The 12,179-nt window shown below is 38.7% G+C and overlaps 1 protein-coding gene across 1 annotated transcript in view; it reads left to right on the top strand.

Moving 5' to 3' along the window:
- The window catches only part of DOCK3 (dedicator of cytokinesis 3), a 291,789-nt gene that overhangs the window by 18,712 nt on the left and 260,898 nt on the right, over positions 1 to 12,179 (top strand). The window contains exon 2 of the mRNA XM_069561103.1: positions 4,595 to 4,678. Coding sequence (XP_069417204.1) covers positions 4,595 to 4,678 — 84 coding nt within the window. The remainder of the gene's footprint in view (positions 1 to 4,594; positions 4,679 to 12,179) is intronic.

Genomic DNA, 12,179 nt, shown 5'->3' with positions numbered 1-12,179 from the left:
TTTAAAGACATTGTAGAATGCCTTTACATAGATGCACAGTGCTTATACATGGCATTGGCAAATACAGTGTACGTAATTTTTAAAAATTCATATAGCTTTTAAAAAACTATAGAAAGTAGTACTCTTAAAGCCTCTTAACTCATTTCCCCCAAGTGTATCCCCACTTCTCTCCTCACCCAGCCCAAGTAACTGCCATAAATGTTTTGATATTACACACTCTTTCTGTGTATATTCAGTTCAGTTCAGTTGCTCAGTTGTGTCTGACTCTTTGCCACCCCATGGACTTCAGCACGCCAGGCCTCCCTGTCCATCACCAACTCCCAGAGCCCACTCAAACTCATGTCTGTCGTGTCGGTGATGCCATCTAACCGTCTCATCCTCTGTTGTCTCCTTCTCCTCCCTCCTTCAATCTTTCCCAGCGTCAGCATCTTTTCCAGTGAGTTGGTTCTTTGCATCAGGTGGCCAAAGTATTGGAGTTTCAGCTTCAGCATCAGTCCTTCCAATGAATATTCAAGACTGATCTCCTTTAGAATGGACTGGTTGGATCTCCTTGCAGTCCAAGGGACTCTCAAGAGTCTTCTCCAACACCACAGTTCAAAAGCATCAATTCTTCAGTGCTCAGCTTTCTTTATAGTCCAACTTTCACATCCATACATGACTACTGGAAAAACCATAGCTTTGACTAGATGGACCTTTGTTGGTAAAGTAATGTCTCTGCTTTTTAATATGCTGTCTGTCTAGGTTGGTCATAGCTTTCCTTCCAAGGAGTAAGTGTCTTTTAATTTCATGACTGTAGTCACCATCTGCAGTGATTTTGGAGTTCCCCAAAATAAAGTCTGTCACTGTTTCCCCATCTATTTGCCATGAAGTGATGGGACCAGATGCCATAATCTTAGTTTTCTGAATGTTGAGTGAAAAAGCCAACTTTTTCTCCCTCCTCTTTCACTTTCATTAAGAGGCTTTTTAGTTCCTCTTCACTTTCTGCCATAAGGGTGGTGTCATCTGCATTGAGGTTATTGATATTTCTCCTGGCAGTCTTGATTCCAGCTTGTGCTTCATCCAGCCTGGCATTTCACGTGATATACTCTGATATAAGTTAAATTAGCAGGGTGACAATATATGTATACAATATATATATGTATGTATATACTTTAAAAAATAAATAGCAGAATAATAATTTCAAACACTGACATAGTACTTTGTACCAGGTATTATTCTAAGTACTTAACATATATTAATTATGTTGTTATTGTTTAGTCACTAAGTCATGTCTGACTCCTTTGCGACCCCATGGACTACAGTCTGCCAGGCTCCTTTGTCCATGGTATTCTCCAGTGGGCTGGAGTGGGCTGCCATTACCTCCTCCAGGCTGCCATTTCCTCCTCCAGATTCCTCTGACCCAGGAATCGAACCCGTGTTCCCTGTGTCTCCTGCATTGGCTGGTGGATTCCTTGCCACCGAGCCACTTGGGAAGCCTCATTCTATATAATACTATACAGTAAACTACACAGAAGCATAACCACTTGTAGAGCATGCACACACGTGACAATGTACGCCAGATGTGAACTAACTTACGTAGTTGGACATGCAAATGCACATTTGCATCTTTGAAGGTTCTCAACTTGAATGTTCATATATAGGGAACTTAATATATTTTCTGCTGATTCATATAATCCTTATTCCAGTACCATACACTATTTTGATTACTGTACTTTTGTAGTAAGTTTTGAAGCTTGAAAGTGAGAGTTGTCCAACTTTGTTCTTTGTTAAGATTGTTTTGGATATTTGGTTCTCTTGAAATTCCATATGAATTTTAGGATGTGTTCTCCTGTTTCTTGGGGATTTTGATAGAGATTCCATTGAATCTGTGGACTACCTTGGGTAGTAGTATCATCTTAATATCCATTCTACTAATCCATGAACATGGGTTGTCTTTACACTTAATTAGATCTTTAATTTCTCTTAGCAGTGTTTTGTAGTTTTCAATACCTCTTTGATTAAATTTATTCCTAAGTGTCCTGTTATTTTTGGTACTACTGTATATGGAGTTGATACAGCTGAAGGCTGTTTTATTGAGTTCTCCATTTTTTTTCCCCTTGCAGTGTTTCGTTAAAGAAACTGCATTTTTTTGTCTCATGATCTGAATCTTGCTAATCATATTTCTGTGAATTCATTTAATATGCTCCTTATACCCAGTATTTCCTTTAAGTTGACATTTCTGTAAGCGTCATATTCAGGTTTGAGTTTTATTTTATGATTTCTTCAGGTGGCACTTTGTTTAGTAGTTATATAATTTCTTGTCTCCTCTTTTCATGATGTTAGAGCCACCAGTGATCATTTCCTATACCCGTTCATTTATTGGGAGTCACCAAATGGAGATATTCTACCTTTGCCATCACTTCTTTGTTTGTTGTCTAGAGTATTTTTATAGAGAAACTTCTCGTCAGCTATGTGGGTATACTGAGGTCTAGTTTGTGTTAGAAAAGCATGTTTTCTGTCTTTTTTTTTTTCTGTTCTGTTTTTTCCCCTGTTTTGTGAATTTTCATAGTAGTAAATGGATTCCCTAGCAACCTTTGAAAAGTGACCAATAAGCTTTTTGGGGAATCATCAGTCTTATTAAGTTATGAATGTAAATATATTGACATACTATCCTTTTAGTGAGTAGTGGAACTCTCCTGGTGCTGAAAGTTCTTTTGACCTGACCATAGTAGTTTAGCTATTAATCATAGCTTCCTTGATTTTTAGTATGGTAAGGTATTCCATGCTTATGTTAAGCATTTTCTGACCTAAACTTGGCTTTTTCCCAAGGAGCCCTGGTTCCTTTTAGTGGAAAATAGTGTATTTAGAAATGACAATTTTAGCGTTAGAGATTTGTCATTGTTTGTAGGCCTCATCGGGAACTGTGCATTACTACATTGTCTTTACTTCATAAATCTTACATCTGCATTTTCTGTACCTTAAAAGCAAATTCCTAAATAATTACTTACTTGATTATCTCCAGTACTCACACAACAGTTGTAGAGTAGCACTACTAATCACTATATCCACAGTATGATTAGTGAAGGCAGACTAAGATTATTTTGAAGTTTTTTAAAAATCCTTAGAATATGTTCCATTAGGGATATATAGTCAAATTGCTTTCTCTTGACACATTATTTGGAACAGATCCTCTCTTTCTGGTTATGCCACTAACTTGGCTATACATCTGTGTGTGTGCTCAGCAGCTTCAATCATATCCAACTCTTTGCGACCCTGTGGACTGTGACCCGCCAGGCTCCTCTGTCCGTGGGATTCTCCATGCAGGAATACTGGAGTGGATTGCCATGTCCTCCAGGGGGTCCTCCAGACCCAGGGATTGAACCTGAATCTCCTGCATCTCTTGCATTGGCAGGCAGGTCCTTTGCCTCTGCGCCACCTGGGAAATCCACATCCTTCATTGGAGGGGTGCAGCCGCACCCCAGAGCCCTGCAGGAATAAACGTCCCCATCTCACCAATCCTCCAGCATCTCGCAGTGTTCTCCACCCACTTTACCCAACCAGCCATGGGGCAGGGAGGAGGCTGTTGATGCTCCCCTGTGAGCACAGGCGCCCCTGGGGCAAAGAGTGTGGGGGAGGAGGACAGAGAGTGGATCTCGGGGCAAACAGGTCTTGTAGCACCATATGGATGGTGCATTTTTTCCTTCTCATCTCACACTCCTTATCCCACCACCACCAATGAAATGATAAATTCTTTGTAGGCAGAAATTATTTTATCTTTCTTAAAATTTTTTTAAAAAATTTTATATTGGAGTATAGTTGATTAAGCATGTGCTAGTTTCAGATGTACAGCAAAGTGATTTAGTTATATATGAACGTGTATCTATTCTTTTTCAAATTCTTGAAGCTCACAGTGACATCTGATGTACCTGACAGATATAGAGAAGAATAGAGTGAAACCGTCTATAACTAACAGGTTTATTCTTTGTGATATTCCTACAAATAGACTATATAGGCCTGAAAATAGTCCCATGATTAGAGAGAGAAAGCTCTACTTTTTTTTCAAGCCTTTTGCTTTTCTAGCAAATATAATTGGTTTCTTTTCTATTTATACATTAATTTGAAAAATCATTTGAAAGCCACTCTTGAATGAAGATAGTTATTAAAATGGGAAGTTTACATAGGCTCTCTGAATATGCACAAAACACCCAGTTTCCAACAATGGAAGCTTGTTCATAATTTTAATGTTGTTGTCAGTTAATGGCAAAGGTTAAGAAGACAGGAATGCTGAATGCTCTGGAGATTGAAATAATAGCAAGGATCTCGATAAAGACTTTGTTAAGGAGTGGATGATGTGATGATGTTAAATTCTTAAGTGCTAATTCTATTTATTTTAATTTTACTGTAAGATATGGCTCAGAGGTTGGACACTTTGGACCTTAGGAAAGCTGTCTTACTGTTAGTTATGTAGATGCCTGCAAGGACTTACAGGGGCTTACATACTTGAATTAAAAGAGAGAGCATATAGTTAAGAAAATTTAGTGCCTAATTTCAGTGACACAGACCCTATATCAGTATTTAAAAATCCTAATTGACATGTTTATCTTTGGTTTTCTAGTGATATGCAGCTTTCGAGGATCTGTTCCCCAAGGGTTGGTCTTAGAAATAGGAGAAACAGTCCAGATTCTTGAAAAGTGTGAGGGTAAGTATGGACCTATAAATTATAAGACACAAATAGTGATCATTTTTGGCAGTATTATATGTTTATTTTGTAGTACTGGTTATAAGCAATCTTTTTGAAGCCATGATTAATCATATTATGATACACTGCTATAAAATCATTCCTGATCTCTGTTCAGCATAACTGATGACTAATTTTGGCTCTAATCTAATAGCAACAATGAAATAACTATTGTTGGCTGTCAGAACATGTTTTTTATATACTATGTCAAGTAATTATTTTTAATTTCCTACAGTCAAATAGATAATATTTTACTCCTGATTATCTGCATTTGAATAGAATTGAATTATAATCAGTTCACTTGTATGTTTCTGTCTGATTGGCTGGACATGATCAGTCATAATTAAAACAAGGCAGTATATATGCTCAAATGAAGTTTGATTTGGCTATCTTCTTCTGTGATGTTTTTGTGTATTTTTGCTATTATATTTGCCCATTTTTGAAAAATATCACATTCTAAAAGATTATGCACTGTAGCCAACAAAATATATGGGAAAAGTACAGTTACGGAGGATACAAAATCAGAGGATTGACAAACAAAATTAATGTCAAAATCGATATTCCAAAGTTGATAGCAGTTCAGCATGACTAGAAACCACCTCAAATTATTTAACAGAGTGGAAATGTTGCTAAATGAGCATGGAGATAGTACTGATGGAAGTGCAGCTCTGATATAATTTACCATTCAGATGGGTATGGAAGTAAGTGCAACTTACTATGACCCTGGAACTGTGTAAGTTTGGTAGTGTACTTTTCTGGAAAGGGAGCTCTAGTGCAGGACTCATTTTAATAATTTTCTTAAAATAGTAGTTTAAATCAAAATGACTTCATGATAAAAAAACTCTTAGCAAAATAAGAGTATAAGGGAATATTCTTAATCTAATAAAGGATATCTAAAAGCCTGTAGCACACATCATATTCAGTTGTGAAATACTGAAAGCTTTCCCACTGAGAGCTAAAAATGAGACTATTATAAAATAAGACATTGTGGTTTGGAGGCAAAGACAATAATGAAACAGAATAGAGGGTCCAGAAATAGACCATCATGTTTATCTTCCAGTGATATGAAAAAGGTGGTATTGCAGTGTGTGGGGAAATGATGTCCTTTACAGTAGGTGACGCTGGGCTGATTGGACTGAAGAATGATGACCTAATCAATAAATGATATTGGATCAGTATCGAAACCAGTGAATCTCGAACCTGACTTCACAGCATATACTACAAACTGAATTCCAGATGGATGGTCAATATAAATGTGCAATTTAGAGCAGTTGTGCACCTTGAAGGAACCATAGGAGAATATCCCTTCTAGCCTAGGGGTAGACAGAGATCCTTTATTGATAAGTTGTACTTCATTAAAATGAAGATCTGTTGTTCAAAAGATATCATTAAGGAGGGCTTCCCTGGTGGCTCAGTGGTAAAGAATCTGCTTGCCAGGGCAGGGGACATGGTTCGAGCCCTGGTCCGGGAATATCCCACGTGCCTCAGAGCCACTAATCTGTCCGCCACAACTGTTGAGCCTGTGCTCTAGAGCCTGGGAACCACACCTACTGAGCCCGTGTGTCGCTGTTGCTGAAGCCTGTGCTCCCTGGAGCCCGAGCTCTGCAACAAGAGAAGCCACCGCAGTGAGAAGCCGGTGCATCACAGCTGGAGAGTATCCTCCATTTGTTGCAGCTAGAGAAAGCCTGTGCAGCAGTGAAGACCCAGCACAGCCGAAAACAACTAAGTGAAATTTAAAGAAAAAAGATACCACTAAGGAGAGGTAAAAGGCAAGTCACAAAGTGAAAGAGATATTTGATAAAGGATGCATATTCATATGGTATTTGTCTTTGTCTGACTTCTCTTAGTGTGATAAATTTTAGGTCCATCCAAGTAGCAGCAAATGGCATTATTTCGTTCTTTTCTATGGTTCAGTAACAGTCCATTGTATGTATGTACCACACCTTCTTTATCCATTCTTCTGTCAGTGGGCATTTAGGTTGTTTCCTTATCTTGGTTTTTGTAAATAGCGCTGCTGTAAACACTGGGGTGCATGTAGCTTTTCAAATTATGGTTTTCTGCAGATACAAGCCCAAGGCCGGGATTGCTGGATCATTTGGCAACTCTATTTTTAGTTTTTTGAGAAAGCTCCATACTGTTTTCTATAGTGGCTATGCCAGTTTACGTTCCTATTAACAGTGTAGGAGGATTCCCTTTTCTTCACACCCTTTCCAGCATATGTCAGACATCTTTTTAGATTTCACTGGTATGAAATTAGAAATTAACTGCAAGAAGAAAACTGGAAAAAAAAAAGCCCACAAACATATGGAGACTAAACAATCAATGGATCATTGAAAAGTCAAAGAGGGATGAAGATAAAACAGTTCTAAGAGGGAAGTTCATAGTGATACAGGCCCACTTGATGATATGAGAAAAATCTCAAATAATCAAAATGGACATTAAAGAAACTAGAAGAAGAACAAGTAAAACCGAAAGTTAGGAGAAAAAAGGAAATAAAAGATGAGAGTGGAAATAACTGAAATAGAGACCTAAAAACATAAAACATCAATGAAATTAAGAGTTGGTCCTTTGATAATATATGATATTGTTGTTTAGTCTCTAACTTGTGTCTGACTTTCTCGTGAAGTCATTTACTGTAGCCTCTCAGGCTCCTCTGTTCATGGGGTTTCCCAGGCAAGAGTACTGAAGCAGGTTGCCATTTCCTTCTCTAGGGGATCTTCCTGACTTAGGGATCGAACCTGCATCTTCTGCATTAGCAGGCAGGTTACTTACCACTGGGCCACCAGGGAAGTCTTGAAAATATATACGAAATTGGTAAACTTTTAGCTAGATTCATCAAGAAAAAAGGAGAGAGGGCCCAAATAAATAAAATCAGGGATAAAAAGGGACACCACAGAAATACAAATATTATAAGTGATTACTATGAAGAATTATATGCTAATAAAATGGATTGCATAGAAGAAATGGATAAATTCCTGGAAATGTACAAACTTGCAAGACTGAATCAGAAAGAAATAGAATATATGAACAGACTGATTACCAGTAATAAAAAAAACTTCTAACAGAAGTCCAGGATCAGATCGCTTCATAGGTTAATCCTACCAAACATTTCAGTCAGTTTAGTTTAGTCGCTCAGTTGTGTCCGACTCTTTGCGACCTCATTAGTTGCAGCACGCCAGGCCTCCCTCTCCATCACCAACTCCTGGAGTTCACTCAAACTCACGTCCATTGAGTTGGTGATGCCATCCAGCCATCTCATCCTCTGTCTTCCCCTTCTCCTCTTGCCCCCAATCCCTCCCAGCATCAGAGTCTTTTCCAGTGAGTCAACTCTTCGCATGAGGTGTCCAAAGTACTGGAATTCCAGCTTTAGCATCATTCCTTCCAAAGAACACCCAGGGCTGATCTCCTTTAGAATGGACTGGTTGGATCTCCTTGCAGTCCAAGAGACTCTCAGGAGTCTTCTCCAACACCACAGTTCAAAAGCATCAATTCTTCAGCGCTCAGCTTTCTTCACAGTCCAACTCTCACATCCATACATGACCAAACATTTAAAGAATGGTTAATACTTTTCCTTTTCAAACTGTTCAGAAAGTTAGTGAGGAAGGAACACTTTCAGACTCATGCTACGAGGCCACCATCATCCTGATAACAAAACCAGATAGCAACCTGATAACACACACACAAAGTTACAGACTAATATCATTGATGAATGTAAATGTAAAATCTGCAACAGAATATTATCAAACCAAATATCAAACCAGACTAAATATGTTTAAAGGATCATACATCATGATCAAGTGGGATTTATCCTAGGGATGCAAGGATGGTACAATATCTACAAATCAGTTAATTAAATATATCACATTATCAAATTTAAAAATAAATATCACATCATCTCAGGAGATGCAGAAAATGCATTAGACAAGTTCAGCATCTATTTATGACAAGAACTGTCCCTGATAGCTCAGTTGGTAAAAAATCTGCCTGCCCTGGGTCGGGAAGATCTGCTGGAGAAGGGATAGGCTACCCACTCCAGTATTCTTGGGCTTCCCTTGTGGTTCAGCTGGTAAAGAATCCACCTGCAATGCGGGAGACGTGGGTTCGATCCCTGGATTGGGAAACTCCCCTGGAGAAGGGAAAGGCTACCCACTCCAGTATTATGGCCTGGAGAATACCATGGACTGTATAGTCCATGGGGTTACTAAGAGTCAGACACAACTAAGCGACTGTCACTTTTCACTTTTCACTGTCAGCAAAGTAGGCATAGAGGGAACCTACCTCAACATAATAAAGGCCACACATATTAAAACCCACAGCTAACATTATACTCAGTGGAGAAAATCTGAAGGCTTTTGCTCTAAGATCAGGAATAAGACAAGGAACTTAGTTAGTGGCACAGTGGATTAGAATCTGCCTGCCAATGTAGGGGACATGGGTTCAGTTCCTGGTATGTGAAGACTCCACACATCACAGAGCAACTAAGCCCATGCACCGCAACTACTGAGTATGTACTCTAGAGCCCACATGCTGCAGCTGCTGAGCCTGCATGCTGCAACTACTAAAACCCTTGGGCCTTTAGCCTGTGCTTTGCAACAAGAGAAGCTACCACAACGAGAAGCCTGTGCATCACAATGAAAAGTAGCTCCCACTTGCTGCAACTAAAGAAAGCCCATGCGCAGCAACGAAGGTCCAGTGCAGCCAAAACTAACTAAATTTTAAAATTATAAAAAACGGAATAAGACAAAGATACTCACCACTTTCATTCAACATAATGTTAGAAGTTCTTGTCACAATTAGGCAAAAAAAAAAAAAAAAAAAGGCCACACACACACACATAAAAGAAATCCAAATTAAAAAGGAAGTAATAAAACTGTCGCTGTTTGTAGGTGACATGATACTGTCAATTTATATAGAAAACCCCAAAGACTTCACAAAAAAACTGTTATTCAGTAAGTGAATTGTTATTCAAAAATTGAATTCAGTGAATGAATTCAGGAAAGTTGCTGGATACAAGCTGAATTTACAGAGGTCTGTTGCATTCATCTGTTTGAACAATGAAGAGTCAGAGAAATTAAGAAACAGTCCCATTTATAATTGGATCAGAAAAGTAAATACCTAGGAATAAATTTCACCAAGGCAGTGATAGACCTGTGCTCTGAAAACTGTAAAACACTGATGAAAGAAATGGTAAACAAGGCAAAAAAATGGAAAGATGCACCGTGCACATGGATTGGACAAATCAGTACCATTAAAATGCCCATACTGCCCAAGATAGTCTATGGATTCAGTGCAGTCCCTATCAGAATATCAAAGGCATTTTCACAGAACTAGAACAGATGAACCTAAAATTTGCATGGAATCCAAAAGACCCTTATAATCAGAGCAATGTTGAGAAAGAACAAATCTGGAGGTGTCATGCTCCCGGGCTGAAACTGTACTATGAAGATATAATTATCCAAACAGTATGCTGCTGGCTCAAAAACAGACACATGGATCAGTGGAACATGATAGAGAGCCCCGAAATAAACATATACTTATATTGTCAATTAATCTGTGACAGAAGAGGCAAGAATATATAGTGGGGAAAAAGACAATCTATTTAATAAATGGTGTTTGGAGAGTTGGACTACTTTTCCACACCATATACAAAAAAAAATCAAAATCAGTTATGAAACACTACAAAAATCAAAATACTGGGGTTTTAAAATGTAATATGCTCACATGGACAAAGAAAGTTGGCAAGGCTTTGAAGAGTGGAAACTATGACTTAACAGACCCAACATACCTGAATCTCAAGCATGTAGTAGGAGTATCTTGGAACTACCCTTATTTACACAGCAGATCCTTAAGAGGCATAGAAACTTATAGCACCAGGCATCTTTGGAAATGAGAATAAAAGTATATAAGTCTTCTCCCTTCAATTCATTTGATGACTGCTCCTTGTTCATCTGGTAGAGGTTTTGAGGTTTATTAGAAAATGAAGGATAAATAGAGCATCTGTGTATTGGGACACTTCATGCACATTTTTGTAGGAGATAGGTTATGTATTGAAAACTGGAGGATTAAGTCAAGCATACCTACTGAATACTGAATATGGAAACTTCTAACCTTCACCTTCCACTTGGCCTTTGAAATCATGGCAGCCAGACTTTTACCTTCCAAACAGAAGATTAGAAGACTTTTACCACTTATCTGAACTTGGCATGATGAGAGACCTAAATAAAGATGCTGACTCTGTCAGTTACTGACTTATTATTGCCTCTAAGTTCAAAACCTGCCCTTTTAGCCCTTCTTGTGATACTGGAGCTGGAAGCTCTGGAAACCACGTTTCTTCTTTGACAGCTAGTCTGTGTTAGACTCTGCCAATAAAGGGGCATTGTAGGGAGACTATTAGGCTGGAGGTTGAAGAAAAGAGTTGATTCTTCTTGTTTTTGTTTTATACCACTGGCAAACTGCTCTGAAGACAGTTGGTCCCTGCAATATTCCTTATGTCAGGCAGTGGTCTTGGTTCTGGTGAATGGCCTCTAGCATTTGTCTCTGTGGCAGTGGTTAGCATGTTTTGCAGCAGCCCACTGTTCCTCAGAGATCTGTATCTTAGCCTTTTGGGACCCTTTCTATAAGTTGCTAAGTTTAGTCGCCAAGTTTAGTCGCTAAGTCATGTCCAACTCTTTTGCAACCCCATGGGCTGTAGCCCCCCATGCTACATGGGATTTCCCAGGCGAGAATACTGGGATGGGTGGCCATTTCCTTCTCCGAGGGATCTTCCTGACTCAGGGATGGAACCTGCCTCTCCTGTATTGGCAGGTGGATTCTTTACTGCTGAGCCATCTGGGAAGCCCCACTTGGTGATTACCCTAGAGTTTAAAACATGCATTCTTGACTTACTAGGGTCTACCTTGAAGTTTTACTTATACCACTTCCAACAGTGCATGAACTTTACAATGATTCAGCTGCATTGACTCCTCTTATTACATTTGTACCACTGTTGTCATATGTTTTCTGTCTGTATTCATTTGTTTGCCCACATTTTTACCATTTCCAGTGCTGTTTCTTTCTTCTTTTCATGATTCCGTCTGGGATCACTTTCTTTTTACCGTAAGTACTCCTTTTAGTAATGGTTTTTTAGTGTAGGTTTGCTGCACATTCATTCAACTTTTGTTTATGTGAATCTGTTTTTAAATTTGTCATCATTTTAAAGGGTTTATTTTCCCTAGGTGTAGCATTCTAGGTTGATGAATATTTTCTTTTAGCATTTTAAGGATTTACTTCATTAATTTTTGATTTCCATCATTTCTGTTGAAAAGTCACTATATTATTATTATAGGTCTCCTAAAGGTAATGTGACTCTGCCTAGCTCCTTAGCCTCTCAGCTGCTGCAGAAAGCCAGGCTTCTTAGAAATTTTCCCTGAATTACCACTGTAGGAATTGGGCAGTTGCACGAGTGGGTATTGTATCGAGTAGC

This window comes from Ovis canadensis, chromosome 19, assembly GCF_042477335.2.
Source record: "Ovis canadensis isolate MfBH-ARS-UI-01 breed Bighorn chromosome 19, ARS-UI_OviCan_v2, whole genome shotgun sequence".
NCBI lineage: Eukaryota > Metazoa > Chordata > Mammalia > Artiodactyla > Bovidae > Ovis > Ovis canadensis.
This window is presented reverse-complemented; position numbering and strand designations above follow the sequence as displayed.